Consider the following 19,417-nt stretch of genomic DNA (forward strand, 5'->3'; position numbering starts at 1 on the left):
CACACGTTCAGTGACCTGCCACCTCATGAACTATCCTATCGACTAGCACTGCGCAACAACACTTTTATCCGTATGTTACACCATTCTCACCAGACCAGCAATGTCACGAATTGCTGGGTATGTGGCCGACTCCCACCTTACCAGAAAATGAAGGGAGCTCTGCCCCTCGTTCCTTATCCGTTTTCGCACAATGGTTCGTGCGGAGCATGGTTTGCTTTAATGTCCTCATTAGACAGTAAGTCCACAGTTTCCCAGGGCGATTGGATATGGGGAGACCTGAATACAGTCATGAATAAAGCATGTTTCTCAGACAAGGACGGTCTTCCCCAAAGGACCGGAACCGATTTAGAAAATGAAGTGTACGAATTAGGAAATTTTTCCCTTAACCTCATGATTCTGAACGTCCAGTCTGAGACTAATTCAGATTTGCCGTTTATAACAGTCTTACCCGTGAAGGGTGAATTATGCGTTAGAAAGAATGGTTCAGTATATTTAGGGCACAGTGATTGTAATACTGTGGTCGAATTCAGTGATAAAGGAAAATCTACTTTCAAAGCTTCCCGCCATTCCTATTTTATTTGTGGTCAGACAGCTTATGTACGTCTGCCCTTAGATTGGGGTGGAACATGTTATATTGCGTTCCTACTGCCTCCAGTTTTTCTAGCCCCATCTGATTATCATCGGGATTCCCGACTCATGCATGTTAGACATAAGAGAGACCTTCCTCCTGTTATCGATTACTCTGAGTCAGCGTGGGACCAGTATAAGGATTACATTAAAGGATACTTCTGGTTCATAGGTCCCGTCCAAAATAGTAAAATAATACGCAGGTTAACAAGAACTCTTGAAGCAGTAGTGAACGAAACTACTTTTGCCTTAGGTAACTTGACCGAAGAGCAGTCTGCTATGAGACTTGTTGTTCTTCAGAACCGCCTTGTTCTTGACGTCATCTTGGCCGATAGGGGCGGAGCTTGTAGAGTGATCGGCTCCAGTTGTTGTGTGTTTATTCCTAATAACGCACCATCAGTGTATGCAGCAATAACAAGACTCCATAAGATAGCTCGTGAATTACATCAGGACCCATGGTCTTGGTCCGGCTGGCTCTGGAGTGTAATAGCGGGTTGGGGCTGGACCGTATTGTCATTCCTAGGACTAGTACTGCTTATAGTATTCAGTTGCTGTCTCTGTCTGCAATGTGGCCCAGCGATTTGCGGATTGTGTGCCACTGCTTGTATTCCCCGTCCACGTTCACGTTCGCGCTCCCGTGCTCGAATGAAAAAAGACGAGCAAATGATGTTATATGAACAGATAGATGGTCTTATGAAAATAGATATATCCTAAAGGGCGCAGTAGGGGCCAAGGAGGGAATGAGGAAACAGAAATTTTTAGGTAGTCAGTGTGTCCCCCCCTCGCACCCTATCCATGTACCTATGCCACATGTATGTCCCTGTTATCATGTAATTCCCTTCCCGTGCCTGTCATAATAATGCCCCTGCATTTCCGTCCAATGTTAGCATGTCAGTTATTAGGCCTTCCATGTATGTAATGTTAATTCCGCACTGAGGCCTACGTTTCCAATGCATTTACATGGTGCACTTTTAAATATCGCAAAGCACACGTTTTCCACGTTTTTCTGGCCAAATCGAGCCAGGCCCTGAATTGAGGCTCCGAGCCTCTTCTGTCTCTGAAAGCTGCAGTTTAGGTATGCATCCCGGACCTCTACCTTACTCCCTGCCCAGCCGAGCGGTGCCCGGCCTGGCCTGCCTGCCAAGACGGTATTTTGCCTTCAGTTATCTGTTCAGCCTCCGCAAAAAAAACACATTCCAGTCTAGTGAAATAGGTAAACATATTTCCGCGTGCAGAGCATAGGGCCCAGCCTTCCTGTCTCCATGCAAGTAATTTACTGAACCCGTTGCCATAGTAGGCTCATGGCCCCGCGCATTGCACGAGGAAATATATGCACCCACTAGCATTTAGTGATGAACGGCCTCTGCCCGAGAGACCTTTTTCTTCAGATAATACATCCTCCAAACATATGATATCAGATATGCCAAAGGTGCAGGTCGTTCTGACATCCCAGACTCCAGACTCCTCTACTAGTGCTAAAGTCAAGCCCCCAGCTCTCCCCAGCTACACGTCAATCTCACGTCATGTTCAGTTACGCGCACATGTAGGGTAAAAGTTTCTGCTGACCCTGCAGACTTTCTCTATGCATCCACCCACCTATGACACTTTTATGACTCATCAGGTACACACCTCCGTGTACGCCTCCTTACACGCCTTCTTTTACGCCCATGTGTTCTTATCTCTCTCTCTGCACTTGTTACGCCTACTGTATTCATTGCAATTGTACGATTTTACTATATATAATGTGTGATGTTAATAAAACGTTAGATATCCCTTCCTGAACCTTAGTGGTGATGGAACCCGATTCTCAGTGACTCGAGTCATCTTAATTAAAGCCCGTATGACTCAGATACCACGGACTCTGCCTCTCATTTTATGAGCTATTCTTGTTGTTATTAATGTATAGAAAAATAGACCCGGTAATTTTATTTACCACAGGAAGGTGTTGGATAGTAAATTAAATTATTCCTTGTCCTGTAGCGCCCTCCAGCGCAAGTCGTGGTTATGACCTGCGTTGTAAAAGACGCGTTGAAAAGGTACTGCGGAGTAAAATCAGCGTGGTAAAGGATGATTTCCCGGCCCACCAAACTCTAGATGGCACTAAGTACCTCTGGATGAAGTACAGCAGGAGTCAACCATCTTGTCTTGCTAGATCCTTCTGAGAGGGAGAGCCTTACATATTTCATAGCACTCGGTACTCAAGAATTAAGAATGCCTGAGCCCAAGTCCATTTTGAGACTTTAAGAAATTTGAAACCATTGACTGAAACAAATATAGTTGCTATTTTTTGTACCTTTATTTATCCTTTTCTAGAACAAGATGAATGCATACATCAAAACCCACAGAGTGGAACATTGTAAATCAGTTATCATTACAACATAGTTGTATGGAAGGGGCATATACAAATTCAAATACTGGCTCGATGCGTGAATCGAGACCTTCAGGGTGGTAGGCGGCCAGCTGTAAAAATAGTACAATGGGAGCCTAATATATGGGGAAGAGCACTAGGGCCCATAATGTGTGTAAAGCATTCAGGGAGACCTGTCCTTTGACTCAGCTCTGACCAACTGACTCAAGAGATACCAGGTAGTCCCGAAGAGTACCATTCTTTGTCTGAGGGAGGGCGGCCCAAGTCATTTTCCCATGTCGCCCTAATTTAAAAAAATCAAGTTGCTATTAAGTTTAGTGTTTTCAATGCTGCTTTCCTCTAAACCATTTACATTGCCCAATTTTTGATAATTTGTAATGTTTCTATATTTTGATTACATCTTGTCAATTAGATTTTTGTTTCCCTTATCCCTGCTCTAGCTTACCTTTCCACTTAACATCACAAGAACTATACGTAATAATTTATTGTATTTTTGAGTTCTTGTTAATCTAGTTTCATATTTCCTAATTAATCCTCGTTCAACACCAGACTAGGGAGCCAAAAGCAGCCCTGCCAGAAATGCTAAAAGCAGACCAGCTCCCTTTGTCTCCTCCTGCAATCCCTCTTTCAACCCACACTTTCACGCTTTCTATGATCACTCACTTACTCTATACCTTACCTCTTCCTTCACCTCTTTCTCTGTAAGCCTCCCTGTGCCTGCTGCACTTGAGCTCTGGGAGCTGGGGGAAGTGACAGAGGCACCAGGATTGACCTTGGGTTTTAAAAACCGGCTTCCAAGGGCTCCAACTAATTGGGGAAATGGGCAGTGGAATAAAATGCCTGTCCGATCCTGTCCCACGGCTACTTTAAAGCGAAGTCTTGTGCTTAGTGGTTGTATGATGGAACAACGCTGTGAAATAGTCTGCATGCCTTTACAACACATTTTTTACCCTGCATTTTTTTATTTAGATCACATATGCTCTTACAATGTATGCCTTTGCCATGCATTGTTTATATATTAATTTATATATTTAAAAAAAATGTATTTGTGGGGGAGACCCCAGACACCCCTGAACGTAATCTTAAATGCGTAGTAAACGAATGCGTTATAAAAACATATGAGTTCTAAAACATATGTGGTAAAAAAATGTGTGGTAATGGTACAACGTGGTATAAACCACCTGTTAAAGGCTATTTCCAGTACTATCTGCTACTAAAACAAGCATTTACAATGCAATAGGTCTCGCATTAGGAAAGTTTGAGCTATTGGTATTGTAAATGACACATCTTTTATTTATGTCTTGTTTTTGAAAATAGCTAAATTAATAGCTATGTCATTTACAATGCTAATAGTTATAACTATCGTAAATGCGACGCCTATAGCATTTCTAACGCAATATGCTTGAAAGACGCTCTGCTAAATTTTACTTATAAAAAAGCCAAGCACACGACACTGCAAGAGCAGCAACATTGTGGTAGGTTCACCTGAGCTTTAATTGGAAGCGTTTTCAATATTATATGTAACAAGCCATAGTTGCAGCTAATAACCGTTGACAAAGCCGATAGTCCTTACTTGTTGTAGGTATGATGTTACTTGTTGCATCAAATATCTGGATGCAATGACAGAAACAGCAAAATACAAGTTGGGTGGCACACTATGCTAAAGACAGATGTTTAGCGTAAGTGTTTTAAAGCCACGCCCCAATTACACTGACCACGCCCCTTTGAGAGACCCCCCAGTTTTTTCAGTCCACTTAAAGCCCTGCCCCCAGGCATTCTTCACAGGAGGGCTCAGGGAGTGATGGCACCCACCTGTGGTGCGATCCTTCTTCTAAACTCCGGCGGTGCCCTTGTATGCAGCAAGATGCTGACTGGCGTCTTCAAAGATCTGGTCTGTCTTTCACCAGTGTGCTGCTCAGAGCCGGCACAGGCTCGCGCCCGCACTCGGAGCAGCACGTTTACTGTCATATGACGCATGACCCTAGTCTGTATGCACAACAGGAGTCACCATATGGAAAAAATGTTCAAGGCTCCACATAGTCTTTAATCTGTGTAACACACATGCAGTCAGATATACATACACGCAATGCAACACAAGCACACATACAACATGGAAACACAGGCAGCGCGTACTGGTGTCATTGAACACATTGTAATGCACAGGTGGGGTGCCTGTATGCATGCGGCACGTCTGCTACGTTGGTGGCTTTGTGCCTGTACATGTTGCCTGTGTGTATGTGCTTGGAGCATGTGTATCTCTGGCTGCAGCGTTTTCGGTCTGCGCATGCTTCTTTGGAAAGTCGGTCCTATGTGCTTTGCCAGTGCTGGTTTCCTTTCATTTCAGTGAATGGGCCATAGTTTTCTTTCTGTAGTTTGTTGCGTTACAGTCAGCAGAGGTGCATCTTAACATTTAGCACTTCTATTTACCGTTGCTGGTAATTGCTTTAAGGTTTATGCAACATTGCTGGAAACTTTGGAGCTCAACTCGGGAAACCTGGGTTCAAATTACTGTTGGGAGAGCAAGAATGTACTCGAATATTGTCGTAATACCAGCTGCTCATGAAATATTTACCGATTATGAAATACGATAAGGCTGATCTTAGAACTGCACTGATCCCTTGCATGTTCCTGCAATAAACTTAAAATACGAACTTCACTTGCATCGTTTTACTTTTATTTCCCTATTACAGTGAGCCTGTCACGTCCTGCAGGTAAAATGCCCCCCAAATTAAAGAGGGAGTTTAGAGCGCGTGATTGCATGAGCACCTGGGCGCCATGCCCCTTCTTTGAAAAGTGTTCCTCAAAAAGAAGTTGAGAAGACCGGACAGTTGCCCAATTGAAAACATTGACATTTACCGTACTGTGAAGAGCTCATGAGGGACACACATGGAAAACTACGGTATCCAGAATAGGACACATTAGGCTATACACAACACGTATAAACCCTGCTCAAGGGCTTCTAATTAGCAGGTAACCCAGAAATCGTTATGACCCTGCCCACCGGTCTTTTAATGTCGGCATCTCGCGCCACCTAACCGTTCTTTGATACTAGAACGCGCTTTTTGCAGCTTCACGTGCCACTGCTGGCACATCGTTGGGAACGTCCAGAGTGCGAGAATCGTGGGTCCCGTTCCCCAAATACTCCCACATAATGCCAGGGTCGTTAGACAGGATCGCGTGGCGTCTCTCTCAAGGTATGACCTGAGGCCGCACGTAATGGAGACGGTGGTATAGGTTTACTGTGTGGGCAACCGTTCGCGCTCTCACGGTGTTAACAGACGGGGGTGTCACAAGAAAAATGCTGTTTTCTGTATTCGCATCCATGCCCCTGACAGGAAAAAACACTCCAAGCACACATAGCACCACCCCCTGGTCGACGCACGCGATGTTAGCATGTCGGAGGTACACGCGAGGGCTGCATGTAATCGCACCCAAACAATACCACACATACGAACTATGTCTGCGGTGGCCATTTATGTGGACTACCACCCTTGCCATACCAGGGACGGTAGTGTTAAAAAGGAGGTGCTTCCGAGATCCTGAATGAAAAACATCTTTTTGCGTCGGCGGGCATTGTTTACCTGCTTCCCACGGTAGAAGAGCCTCTGCAGGTGCCACTCGCTCTCGGGCTGCAATCAGACGAACGCCTTGCAGAGGCCGGGCATGGCCGTCGATGATCGTCCAAAGAAATCTGCAGGGCGGGAAGCAAAGGGGTGCCAGGCAGCCCGCTTCGCCGCCTCTTACAACCGGGAAGCCATTGCTGAGCTGCAGGGAGTGTTTACTAGGAGCTGCTCTCACATGGGGGTCACGGCGCCAAGCAAGTCTCGCGAAATGTACAGCCAGCAGAGGGTTGGGTCTCGCTCGGATTAAAGAGCCGGGGCGGGGCGGGGGGGGGTGCGCGCTGTGCACTGCCTCCTTCCTCTCCTCCCACTTAAAGCTGCAGCCTGATTTCTAGGTCAGTCCAGAAGGAATGGCACGCATGAACGGCCTAAAAGATACAATTGTCGCACGCTATATCTGACCAGCATGATCACGCAATAAACAACATCCCTCAAACAGTAGCTGTGACTGGAAGCCTTTAACCGAGTTACAAAAACGAAACTTGTGAGTAAAAATTAGTTCAGTTAGTTGAGGTCAGGCTACAGTTGATCTCAAAAGTTCCTTTGGGCGGGACTTCCGTCTTCGGAAGTCCCGCGCACGCGCCCGCGGAGTCCCATGCCCGAGGGAGAGCCCCGGCAACAGAAGTCCCGAATGGCGGTAAGTGGGGCTTAATTCTACGGGGGAGGGAGGGAGGTGCCCTTGTGTGTGTGTGTGTGTGTGTGTATGTGTGCGGTGGCGGCGGCGGGGGGAGGGGGGTCTTTGTATGTTTGCGTGCGTGAGTGTAGGTGCGCTGGTGTGTGTGGGGGGGGTCTCTGTGTGTGCGTGTAGGTGCGCTAGTGTGTGTGTAGGTGCGGGGGCGGGGGGGTGTGCCTGTGTATGCGTGTGGCTGTGATGTGCGCATGCGTGAGTGTGGGTGCGCGTGCACACAGCTGAATCCAGCCGGGGAGAAGCGCGTGGCAGTTTCTTGTCCGTCATTCCCCCGTGTCAGCTAGCTATAGTTCTCCACCTGGACCGCATCCTTCGGATGCGTGTTCCCAGGCTCGACCTAAAAATGGGGCAGTTTGGTCACTTAAAAGAAGCCTCTCTTCTGCCTTTATGTGGTCTATACAGACCTAGTTTGGGCCTACGCTTTGGTTCAAGTAGACTTTTAACACCCTAGTCTTCTCTGAAAGGAAAATCAACACAAGAAATTTTCTGCCTGGACTTTGCAACAGGATCGCATATGTCATTAAATGTGCAATTACGGTGAACCGAGAAACATTTTCTCTCCCTCTGAGGGACGGCAGGTAAAGGTCTCTTCAGATCCTGGAAGGGAACAAGCGAATGAACCACTGAACAGTTGATGAGATAAACCTTGAACCGATCAATATCATACATAAGCAGCAAAGCAGGCTGTCGGTTAATCTCATGACCAACAGGAAATTGTTTCACCTTTGTCCTCTTAAATAAATGGTGGAAGGATTTACTCCCCGCAGTTTACACTGTATGTGCCGGATTTATCACTGTTGGCTTGATTGCTTTTCATCATCTGTTAGGCACTGGAGGCCAAACCTGATAGAGTGATAATGACTGGGCAGAAGAAATGATAACACCTCCTTGCAGGGGAGAAAAAGTTTAGATAAGTGCGTCCACAACTTTTTACAAATTTTTCACTTTTGGGGAATATCGGTCATGATTTCCTTTGCCGCAATATCTTAATATAAAAAATAAGCGCCATATTGAAAATAACAGCTCTCGGTTATGGAGGGTTTGAACATACTCATTGTGATTGTGCTGCCTTGGAAAGGACATTCATTCACAGTACTCGGAAATGATTGTCTGTGTGTGTAAAGCAACAAAGAGCTTCATGGGCATTGTTTTACAATCTTACAAATGTTAAATCATCAGTTTGCATCATCCGTGGTCTTGGGGATCCTCCATTTTATCCAGCGTGTGGGGAATTTGGGTGGTGTTTTTCACCTTAAGAGAAAGAGAGAGAGATCAATAATTAGACCAGTAACAAAAGTTATTTTACTACGATTATCATAAAATTAGGTGACAGAGAAAGAGAAAGCTTTCTTAAGAGCAGGGTTCTTCAGAGGACACAGTGCCTGATTTAGAGAAGGGTGGGAGGAGGTATATCTCGGTCTCTTCCAAATTTACTTACAAGACCTCTCAATTTCCAAAAGATGTTATTCACCCTCCACATCTCAAAGACACAGAAGAAAGACAGTACATTTAGGTCTGGGTTTTGAGAGAACCGCTTTCAAACAGACCTGTTGCTGAAAGTATACATAGAGTTTTACTTTGAGTTCTCCCCTTTTACCCATTGACTTTCCACCACCAGCCTCTTTCTACCATTTGAAGGTGACTTTGTCAATCACTCTTGCCTCAGCCCATTGGGATATTCATCTCTGTATCCTTCTGCGTCCACTGCTTTCACGGAACTGCATGGGGAACTATTTTGTTATAATAGCCCTCTCTCTCCACTCTTGCTGGCTCCCTTTTGAATGCCTTGCTCTAACATGGAAGCACTGCATGTGATAAAACCCTAAACAAGCACCTATTGGCTTTTCACGGCTTGTTACTTTTGGTTGATAACTTTCTGGCAAGTATCAGCAGAGGTCCTCTATTATTTCTACCTCTTGAGGGTGAGATTTTGCTTGGGCTGATGCCAGTTATATTGAGCAGAACTGAGGTTACTCGGAGAGGCAAATCTAGAAGATCACATATCATCTCTGCATCGAAGCTTTGAGGTTCTGGAAGATAATGTAAAGAACAGTGAGACTTACTCATTCACCAGTGACCTCCTGAAAGTTTCAGTGCGACGTTTACTTAGATGTCTGATGTGTATGTCCGTTGGCGGATTGACAAATGTTTTTTTTACTAGCCTGTTGGTCCAGGCTCTCCACTTGACCATGCTAAAGGGTCGAAATGGGCAACGAATGGGCCCACTTGCAGAAGTGAAGGAATAAAATGACAGGTGTTTTCTGGGTTAAAACAACATTTGTTTTTTCTATATTGGGAATTTGCTTATAATTAAGCCCTGTATTTCAGCTATATTTCCTGAATTTTCTACTTAAATCTCACCACACAATTAACAGCATATATATTTGGAAACTAAGGAAATAGGTTGAGCATGCTTCAAATTCCCCACGTGCGAATTAAAGTTTTTAGGTCATTTAAATTATTAGGGTAACAATTTTCCCAGTGCTCCACTTTGTACTTCCCCTTGTACAATGTGTTCATGCCCTGTCCGTCTGTAAAAAAAACTCTCTAATTAATAACTTCCACATTTTGTACTGCGGAGCCATGCCAGTAGTGTTCCCGTCTCGACAGCGGATTAGCGGGATTAGCAGGCCCGGCCCTCGCAGCGAGAGCATAATGCGTCCTCTTCCGCTCTTGAGAGAGGTCTACACATCGTTTCTTGACTGAAGGTCAGCAGTGCAAAAAAACTTCACAGGATCAGAGTGGCTTTTATGGGAACCACACTGAACTTCCGACTGCGTCTGCAGAGTACGCTACATCGGGGTCAGCGTTGGAGCTGGTGGCGCCCGGTGCGACAGTGTTTGTTGGTGCCTCCCCAGTGACCACCACTACCACAGATTCCCTCACTACCAACCTTAACAGTGTTGCTCAAGTCTCCATACCCTCTCTCTCTCAGGTGCATTTAATTAGTTTTATAGCGCCACTCATACCAGTGTAGGGTGTCAGAGCACTTTACATCACACTCGACACAGAGACAATCATACATGCACAAATCAGTGTACAGGAAATGCTACATAAGACAGAGGACTACAAGGTGTAGGAGTCACGTGTCCTCCATACTGGTAGGCAGTAATGTTTGAATGTATGATCTGGAGAATTTAAAACTTAACACCATGACTGGGGGTTGTCTTTAATAATAAGATTACATTAGGATAATGAAAGACGGGGGAAAAATCATAACACTCTAATCTATACCTTGCAGTTTTCATGCATTGATGGTTAATAGCTCCGTGTTCTATAATAGGATTTTCACGAATAAACTGCTAGTAACAAAAGGATCTTTGTCAAAAGCAGTAACCCACTGACCTATTTATATTTTATGCCCTTTGTGATTTGCATGTTACTCATTCTTCGCAGCAGGCATATTCTCCCTCTACACCCATGAGTCAAAACTTCCATTAGACTCTGCTTCTCTCTCCAGGAAGAACATTAATCACCAGAGTCATCTTGACACCTTTCTTGTTGCCTTAATGTTGCTGGAGTCCAGGAATACGGCAGCAGGCGCTTTAAAAACTTCTCACCACCGGAAGTCAGCGTCCAGTGCGGTGGCACCGGTCGCACCGCCCTAGAGCAGGCCCTGCGCCACATGGCATTGCCACCGCTGAGAAGTGAAGGCAAGGCCTCCTCCAATGGGTGGCTGGAGAAAGACGTACGTTTTGCAAAATGACTGCCGCTTGCGTAGCGTCTGGGCAGGTGATCTGCTGCAACCAATCAGCAATCCCCCAGGCTGTGCAAGTGCTGAGGGAATGAAATAACAGATTGCCATCTATTAAGTGTTTTAAGAGGATGAGACAGGCAGTTCCTGTTCTCTGCTTTGTGGGTTGTGCTTTGGGATTTGCAGCAATTAGAAATTGTGTACACATTGACTTTCGTTGCCATTAGCAAGAAATACCCCTCAGAAGCTCCTGCACACATCAACATCGACTGTGGCAATTGTGCAGTACAGTGCAGTACAGTACAGCAGGCTTCATTTATGCAGCGCAGTAATCCCTCCTGCAAAAAAAAGACGCCCTCACTGTCAATTGGTGGTGGCAGTTTATTTATGTATGGTAGGCCTATTCCCTGAAGGAGGAGCTATAGAAGTATGCATTAAAAGACAGCAGTTTACACCATGCAGTTGTAAAATGTGGAGTTGTTGGCTGTGATTTCGATTCATCCTAAAGTCAGATGGAGCTCAATCCAAACCATATGTCCTTTAACCCTTTTATGACATCACGGGAATGCCATTTCTTGGTAAAAATGGATAACCTGGTCTAAAATTCTTGGTTTTTACTTAACAAGGGTGTTTCTAGTTTGCTATTATTGCATTATAAGTCCGTTTGCCACGTACTGTATCCGAGTGTTCATTTTAATTAGGGCCTCTTTTTTGCTCATTTAATCTGTATTTATTTTAGGTTTTGTGAAAAAAATGAAGCTGAAATGTGTATATTTCTACTATTATTTAACCAGTTAATGTACACTTGTGCCTGAACTCCTGGCAGGTTTCAATGATTTAAACACACTCAGATGATAAAATATGCACTTATATGAAAACATAACATTTTTAGACTGCTGTTTAAGGCTTTTTACTTAAATTCCTGTTTTTTTTAACCCCCTTTGCCTGTTTAATCTGCACAGCCATTGGCCTTGCAGTCATGGTTGACAGCATTTAGAATCAATCAAAAACAACAAATTTCTGTTTTTATCCACATTTAAAAATAAATACAGACCGGACGTAAATGAGTTTCTAACTGTATTCGTCTGTAAAAGTCAGCAAAAACGGAAAACACTGAGTCTTAATTTTAATTACTGTTACTTCAACATTTTTAACCAGTTTGTAAAGATCAGAGGGAAATATTGAACAAATGGGCTGAAGCGAATAGTTACAATGATACTGACACAGGTTTCTTGTAGTGGTGTAGCAGCTCCTACCCCTGGTGGCCACTAATTGGTGTCCATGGATGTTGGATATGCCTTTAGCTATATTAGCGATATTATACTCTTGTCTGATACATTGTTTTAATTTATTTGAATATTTATTTGTGATACGCCACAATCAGGGCTGTAAGAGTTACGTTTAGAGTGGCGCGGCTGTTTCATTATAATGTTTTTATTAGAAGTGTTGGAGATGAAAAGTGGGTGGTTGACCTTCATTTCATTTGACTGCATCAAGCACACCTATGGATTATTTACTGGTGTAAGTTAGTAGATTGTTTTTTTCACACTGTTTTTGCCTATCGTATCATGGAGGTAAACTTAAAACGGCTCCCTATGTTTTCTGTATGTGATAACTTTTGATGTTGTTATGGTGCTTTAAATGGCATCTCTTCTCAGATCAAACTTTTTTAGCCGCATTAATAAGGTGAGGCCTGGGACCCCAATGACCTGCACAACCATGGAGTTTGGAATGTAATCAAAGAACGATGAAATTGTACTGTATTTATTTAGCGCTTACTACCCCTGACGAGGCGTCGAGGTGCTTTTTCAGAGAGTAGCACGCTACTCCGGTGCCCAAAGAAGAATAGTGGTGAATTAGTATAGGGACCATGCACCTCTATAGCCTTTCCTCTGCTTTAAATGCATGCAGCAGGATGGGCTGTGTAATCACTTTGCAGATTAAAAAATATATATTTTGTAAAAAAAAATGTTTTAAATCCTCTCATCTTTCAAGAATATGCTTTACATCCTGCTAGGCTGGACAGAGGCAGGATCATTTAGCGAAAGAGATGGCCATGGGTTTATTTTTCTTACTTGGGCATATATATATTTTTTGTTTGTTTGTTTATTAATCCATTTTTGAAGCCCTGTTCACACCATGAGTTATTTTTTACTCTAACACAAAACCTGAAAGCAGGGCATTAGTGATATTTTTTTAAGGATATTGTGTGTGTGTCCAGGTACCGTTTAATGCCTTCTACCTCTAAAACAGGAGCAATAGTTTGAAGTAAATCCTTAATTTACTGAACAGTTCTCTTGATTGGTAACATGGGGTTTTTATTTTACGATTGTGCTTAGTTTTGTGCTAAGCCCTAAAGTTAGGTTTGTCTTTCAATTACAATTGGCCAAGTGATTTCGGTTGTATGGAAGTTAGATCTGTTTTTTCCAGCTTTTTGTACTGTCAGATAATCATAAGGTAGAAAGGAATGGCTTATTGCTGCAGATTGTAACCTCTTGTTTTTTGTTCTTCCCCTCAGAGCTGCCCAGAAGCTTAACTTGTCCTCCAAAAAGAAAAAGCATCGACCTTCTCCTTCGCTGACTTCTGATCCACCTCTCTTCTCAACCAGCTTCTGTGGAATCCTTCAAACTTCCCCGCCGCCTGCCCCGCCATGTCTCCTGAGGGCGGTCAACAAAGTGAAAGACACTCCTGGGATAGGCAAGGTAGGTGTTTCTTCATAAGCCCATTCTGTCAGCATTTGATTTAGTAGGGTGCAACCTACCTTACGGGGAACCCCTTACTGAATTAGCCCTCTCGGCTGTGTGATAATGTGGAATTAGTTGCAGATGTTGTTCTCCCTAGGCTATGATGAAGGAGGACCAATGATTGTTTGGAAGCAATTTTGTACAATTTCTGTAACCATAGATTTTATGGTGAACCTTTTTTCTGTTTTATGTTCATTCCATAAACTATCCTTTGAGCTGTTTTGTCCTTTTAAACCAGGGTTCTCCAAAATCGATCCTGGAGGGCCGGCTCCATGCCAGATTATTAAGATAACAACATTTACCTAAATTGGGATATGCTAAAGATCTGGCTTGGATCCCTCCCTCCAGGACCAACTTTTGAGAACCCTGTTTTAAACCATTGTCAATTGTGAAGTAGAAGGTTGCATATTATGTTAATCAGTTTGCTTTTCAATAGGACAATAAATAACAAAGTTTCAATGACCTTAAGTTCTAGGAATCTAAATCCACTCCTAAGATGCAAGACCTTACATAGTATTGTTGTGACAAGATTAAAATGGCACATCAAGAACTACCAGAATCCAGGAAATCCTGACAAATATAGATCACTTGACGAGATTCTTCTCTATTGGTGTCAAGAATTCTAGAAAAATTGGTTTTCGCATTCCTCAAAATCCATTGGACCTAAATAGCACTTTTTCTATCCTCCAACTTTTTTGGCTTACACTTTGCAGGTAGGCTGCCATTGTAAACTCCTAAGATTAATTACTTGGGAGAGCAGATGGGGGACAGGAAACTCTGGTTGTGCATGTCCTGTTCCTCAAGTGCTGTGGAGTATTAGTTACTTCTATGGATGTGTTGTACCAGATCAGTGGAGCCGAAATATCCTCTGTCATAAATAGTGACCTAAATATCATCTGCAAAAATGTCGCCCCTTTGAAGTTAATAAGAGCGAATCTACACCCAGTGGCACAATATTTTTGTGAGTTATATTTAAGTCAGGCGATGTTTCTGTGTATGTTCTGACACAACTCCTATAAATACATTCCTCAATAAAAAAACTGGATTCAAAGCGTTAAACTGGTGAAGACCTTTTCTCATCAACCGGAAACAATGGGTGGCGATTCGTAACTAGATTAAGAGTTCAGTTGTCCATTGGACCTCCAACCCCATGGTGAAGGTGTAGTGGCAGTCATGGGCTGCCGCATCTGCGGTCTGACCGCCGTATGAGGACTATGGAGGTCAGACAATTTTGGGACCGTCGCAACTGTCAGGGATCCCCGAACCCTGGCGGTCTTGTGGTGGTTATGGGAAGCAATATTTTTGGCGGTGCTGTTGAGGCACCCCCAAGCATATTATGAGTTTCTCCACCGCCAGCCTTTTCATGGTGGTGAGCCCACCATGAAAAGGCTGGTGGTGGCGAAACAAAAGGGGCCCTAAAGGGCACTGTGTTATTTAGGGCCCCCTGTTGCCCCTGAGCACGGGAATGCATGCAGGGGTACACATGCTGTGCCCCCATCTGCATTCACCAACTTTGCTGTACACCATGGACTGCACAGTCCATGCCATGCAGGAACGGCCTTAGGTGTGCCCATCGCGGTGCCTCTTCAATTGGCACCGCAATGGGACTGCTGCGCTGCCTGCCAGACAGCAAGGAAACTTGTAATCTGGCAGGCAGATGGTGGTCAGCTTTGGTGGTCTGGGAGCGGGCCGCTAGTCTGGCGGCCCGCTCCCAGACCGCCAAAGTCATATTCAGGCCCTTTGTCTGAGCCACTGGTCTGAGAATCAGAAGTGGGCCAAATTCAGATAAGTTTGGCTGAATTACAGTTCATTAAGCAAAATGCTGATCTGTTATTTGGCACTATATTTGATGTGAGGACACATTTCACATAAAAGATGGAGCAAATGGCACAAGTGTTGTGAGAGCAGATGTTCGCATGTTGGCTGTTCATTTTGTTCCTGAGAACTCACTGTAAAATGTTGCGGCAAAGAGCACATAATTTTTTGATGTGGCGTAAAAGCGTAATTTGTGTGGCGTAATAGCGTAATTCGTAGGCAATAAAACTCCACAGGATTTTCACCCATTCACTTTGTGCTATTGGATGTTTTGTGTATCATTCTTTCTCCTATGGGGTACTTACATTGCAAAGCAAGAGGGACTATTTTATATCTCAAAAGGACACTATACCCTCATATATTAAATTCTACAGCTCAGTGTTTCCCAAACTAGGGTCCGCGGACCCCCAGGGGTCCGTGAGACATTCCCAGGCGGTCCGCGGGCAGCAGTTTTAAAAGCGGGTCAGTGGGCAGCAGTTTTAAAAGCACAGCAACGTTTCTTGTTCAAGCAACAATAAAAGTGTCAATATACTGCAAGTGATTATTGCACCTGCTGGAGAGAGATAAGAGTTTTGTCCAGTGGCAGCTTTGACTTAACTAATGTATCACAGAGGGTTAATATTCCCACTGCAAAGAACATGTAACAAGCATTTTAAAAAGCAATATTTTATGTGCATGGGTCCGTGGGTTACCGCTTTTATCACGGAGATTCTTTTGTTATTGCGCACTTCATAAGTGACAATCGTAATCTAGCAAAGGGACCTATAAACTGTTGGTACCAGTTAGTAACTTATGTTTTTTCCTAGTCATTTATTATCCTGATGCTGCCAAAAAGGTTTATTTGGGTGGAAATACATTTTTAATGTTAAAGTCAGTGCTAACTACTGTGTTGTGTTCTGATTCCTGAGTGTGTGCTTTTCCAGACCAAGCACTCTTTAAAAATGCCTACCAGTATGAATTACATGTGAATACTACACCTTGTAGTCCCCTTTACCTTATGTAACATTTTCTATACACTGATTTACATGTATGATTCATTGTCTCTAGATGTGTGTGATGTAAAAGGCTCTGACATCCTACAATGGTATGAGAGATGGTATAAAACAAATGAAATACATGTGACAGAGGGGCTATGAAGAGATGAGAGGCACTGTTGGAGGGTGATAATAAGGGAATCATTGAAAAACCCCATCAAAGATTGTCACATCCTGGTGCATAGTAACGTCTTCATTTACTATTCTTTAAAAGCGAATACAATTCAATATATAATTAAAAATGTGTTGTAGAATGCACCATTGTTTCCTAAATATTTTGAGGGGGAGAGCCTCCCGAAGCCCCCTTTGTAGTGGTCAGGCACACTCCCCACACTTGGGTGCACCGTGTGGGGACTGGTCTGAAAACATTTTCCACGGCTGCTTTGGGTTTCTAGTGTGGCCCTGGCAGGACCCTCTTACTGCAAAATAAAACCAACAATTTAAAAGTTAACCACTTCCTGCCCTTAAAAAATTAACCGAAAACGTTTCATTTTCTATTTTTTTTAAATGCATGGAAAACGGGCTGCATTTTTTTTTAAAAAACCGCTTTATTTAAAAGCAGTCCCAGACAAGGTGGGCTGCTGATCCCAGCGGGCCAGCATCCCTGGGAGGGCTGGCATTCCCAATGGGCTCGCAAATTGCGAGAGGCTCATTAATATTAATGAGCCTCACAATTTGCGACCCCATTGGGAATCGCAAACCGTGTTAAACACACTGTTGTACATTTCATTTAGCAACTTGGAATGTGCGACTCGCAATGTGTCACCAATTGCGAGGCGCTAAATTAAATGGTCGTACATCTGGCCCCAAAATCCTTAGTAATTTGAATATTTGTTTTGTGTGCACACGTGTGTTTTTTTCGAATTACTGTTTTAATGTTTGAAATTTAAATCATACAAATTGCTTGGGGGTCCCCGGCTTCCAGTGGTGACTCAATGGGGGTCCTCAGGAGTCAAAAGATTGGGAACCACTGCTATAGCTCCTAGAACTTTGTATACAGAAAGCAATCCTTTTTTGTTTTGCTTTTTCACTTCAGCAGGCTTTTGGAAAACATACCAAGGATCTAAAATGGAATCCACAACTATTGGCTTTGCTGGTACTTCTAATTTCAAGTCACCCACACAAATGCATCTGATTGGGAGTCCTGTCTGTCAGTCCTATGTCATCACAGGCAATAGTATCGCTCAGTGGCAGGCACAAAGGAGGAATCATTTAACCTGACAATGTGCTTTTCCTAAATTCAGCCGTGCAAAAGCTGGCTGACAGCTGGTCGTGCATTCACATCCTACACTGTTCTTCTTTTTCTTTTGTTGAGATACATGCCATGCTCCCTGCTACCATACCTCTGCCTTAGTATAGCATACATTCCAACATTTTAGAACAGGAAAGCTGGAGATTTTGAGAAAGAAATCGGGGGAATGAATGTTCCCAATGGACTTCTACTGAAGCAGAAACAATTCCAGACGAGAGACTGGTAAAATAAAGCCATTTATGGCTTATAAAATCGTGAGTCTCCTGTCTGAATCGGGTCTATTAGCATGTCTGGTAAAGTTTGAAAAAAAGTGTTGTTTTTTTAAGCTCATTTGAGTACTGTGTGTGCACTCAGAGTTGCATTTACATTCTTCTCATGAAGGGGCTGCACTGTTGATTTAATCATCATGTGTAATAAAGGAATATATGATTATACAACGCTTACCTGTGCCACGCATGGCTTTACCACGCGAATTTTACTTTGCATGTGTCTTTACCAGGCAGCAATTGATAACGCAGGATTCTACTCCGCAAATTTTATGTTAACTAACCTCTTCGTCCCTTCTAAATTTACATAATGATGCTACAAAAACATTTTCAAAACTGCTGAACAAAGTAAAATATTGTTGTTTATTTCAAACCAATACTACATATTACCTTACATTTCATATTTGTTTTAATTTACAATGCGCTTAATTTATTTTTTAAGTTTTAACTTTTGATCCTTATCTCACCTCTCCACGCCTTTCACCAGCAGCCCTTCACGGAAACGAGCGTCAAAAGTAACACGTCTTTAAAAATAGAGATAGGACTTTTATAATGACGTACAGACGTACACGCCACGTCGCTGGGTCGGCTCTTTCCTTGATCGTCAGAGACACTTATTATGTTTTTTTCTAAGTGTTCTTTTTTTTTTTTACATTCTGCTTGTTCATTTTGGGGGGGAGAGCCCCCCAGCCCCCCAAGCCTCCTTTTTTTATTTTTCCTTTTTATAAATGATGAACACGCAGGACGAAGGAAGACTGGAAGGATTGATCGTTGCGTGGTAAAGACGGTCGTGGAATGCACCCGCGTTGAAAAGACGTTTGCGTGGTAAGTTACCCGTAGTAAACGTAGCGCGTGGTAATGACTTTGTAGTAAATTATGTTTCCCGTAATAAAGACTGTGAGTTCCTCCAACACAACAGAGGTAAAGAAGTACAGGTATACAAATGACATCATATCTCATGTATACCTCAAGAACCTGAAAGGCCATAAAACACTTAGCAGTATGAGGCTGAGATGATGAACAGAGTTCTTAAATTGGCTGCAAGCAGCATAAAAAGAGGACTAGCATCGGGAGGCACTTCATGGTTATAGGTTTTCTGCTTTCATTCTTCCTCACTTGTCCGAGACGTAGAGTGATATGTCGCATTGTGGAGGTATATAAGAATAATATAGCTATCACACCAGCAAAGTTTTAAAGAAGGCCTCATTGCATCGACATCGGAGCTTTCTGTTGACTTAAATTGTAAAATGCGGATGTTCACAGCAGGAAACTGGTGAATTATTTTGGAAAATTATAATGCTAAATTAAA

General features: G+C 43.3%; 1 protein-coding gene across 1 annotated transcript in view; it reads left to right on the top strand.

Annotated features, from left to right (window-relative positions):
• Positions 1 to 19,417, top strand: part of KIF26B (kinesin family member 26B) — a 589,601-nt gene that overhangs the window by 286,094 nt on the left and 284,090 nt on the right. The window contains exon 6 of the mRNA XM_086925761.1: positions 13,516 to 13,699. Within this exon, the coding sequence (XP_086781887.1) occupies positions 13,516 to 13,699 (184 nt within the window). The remainder of the gene's footprint in view (positions 1 to 13,515; positions 13,700 to 19,417) is intronic.

Source organism: Lissotriton vulgaris, chromosome 6, assembly GCF_964263255.1.
Source record: "Lissotriton vulgaris chromosome 6, aLisVul1.2, whole genome shotgun sequence".
Lineage (NCBI taxonomy): Eukaryota > Metazoa > Chordata > Amphibia > Caudata > Salamandridae > Lissotriton > Lissotriton vulgaris.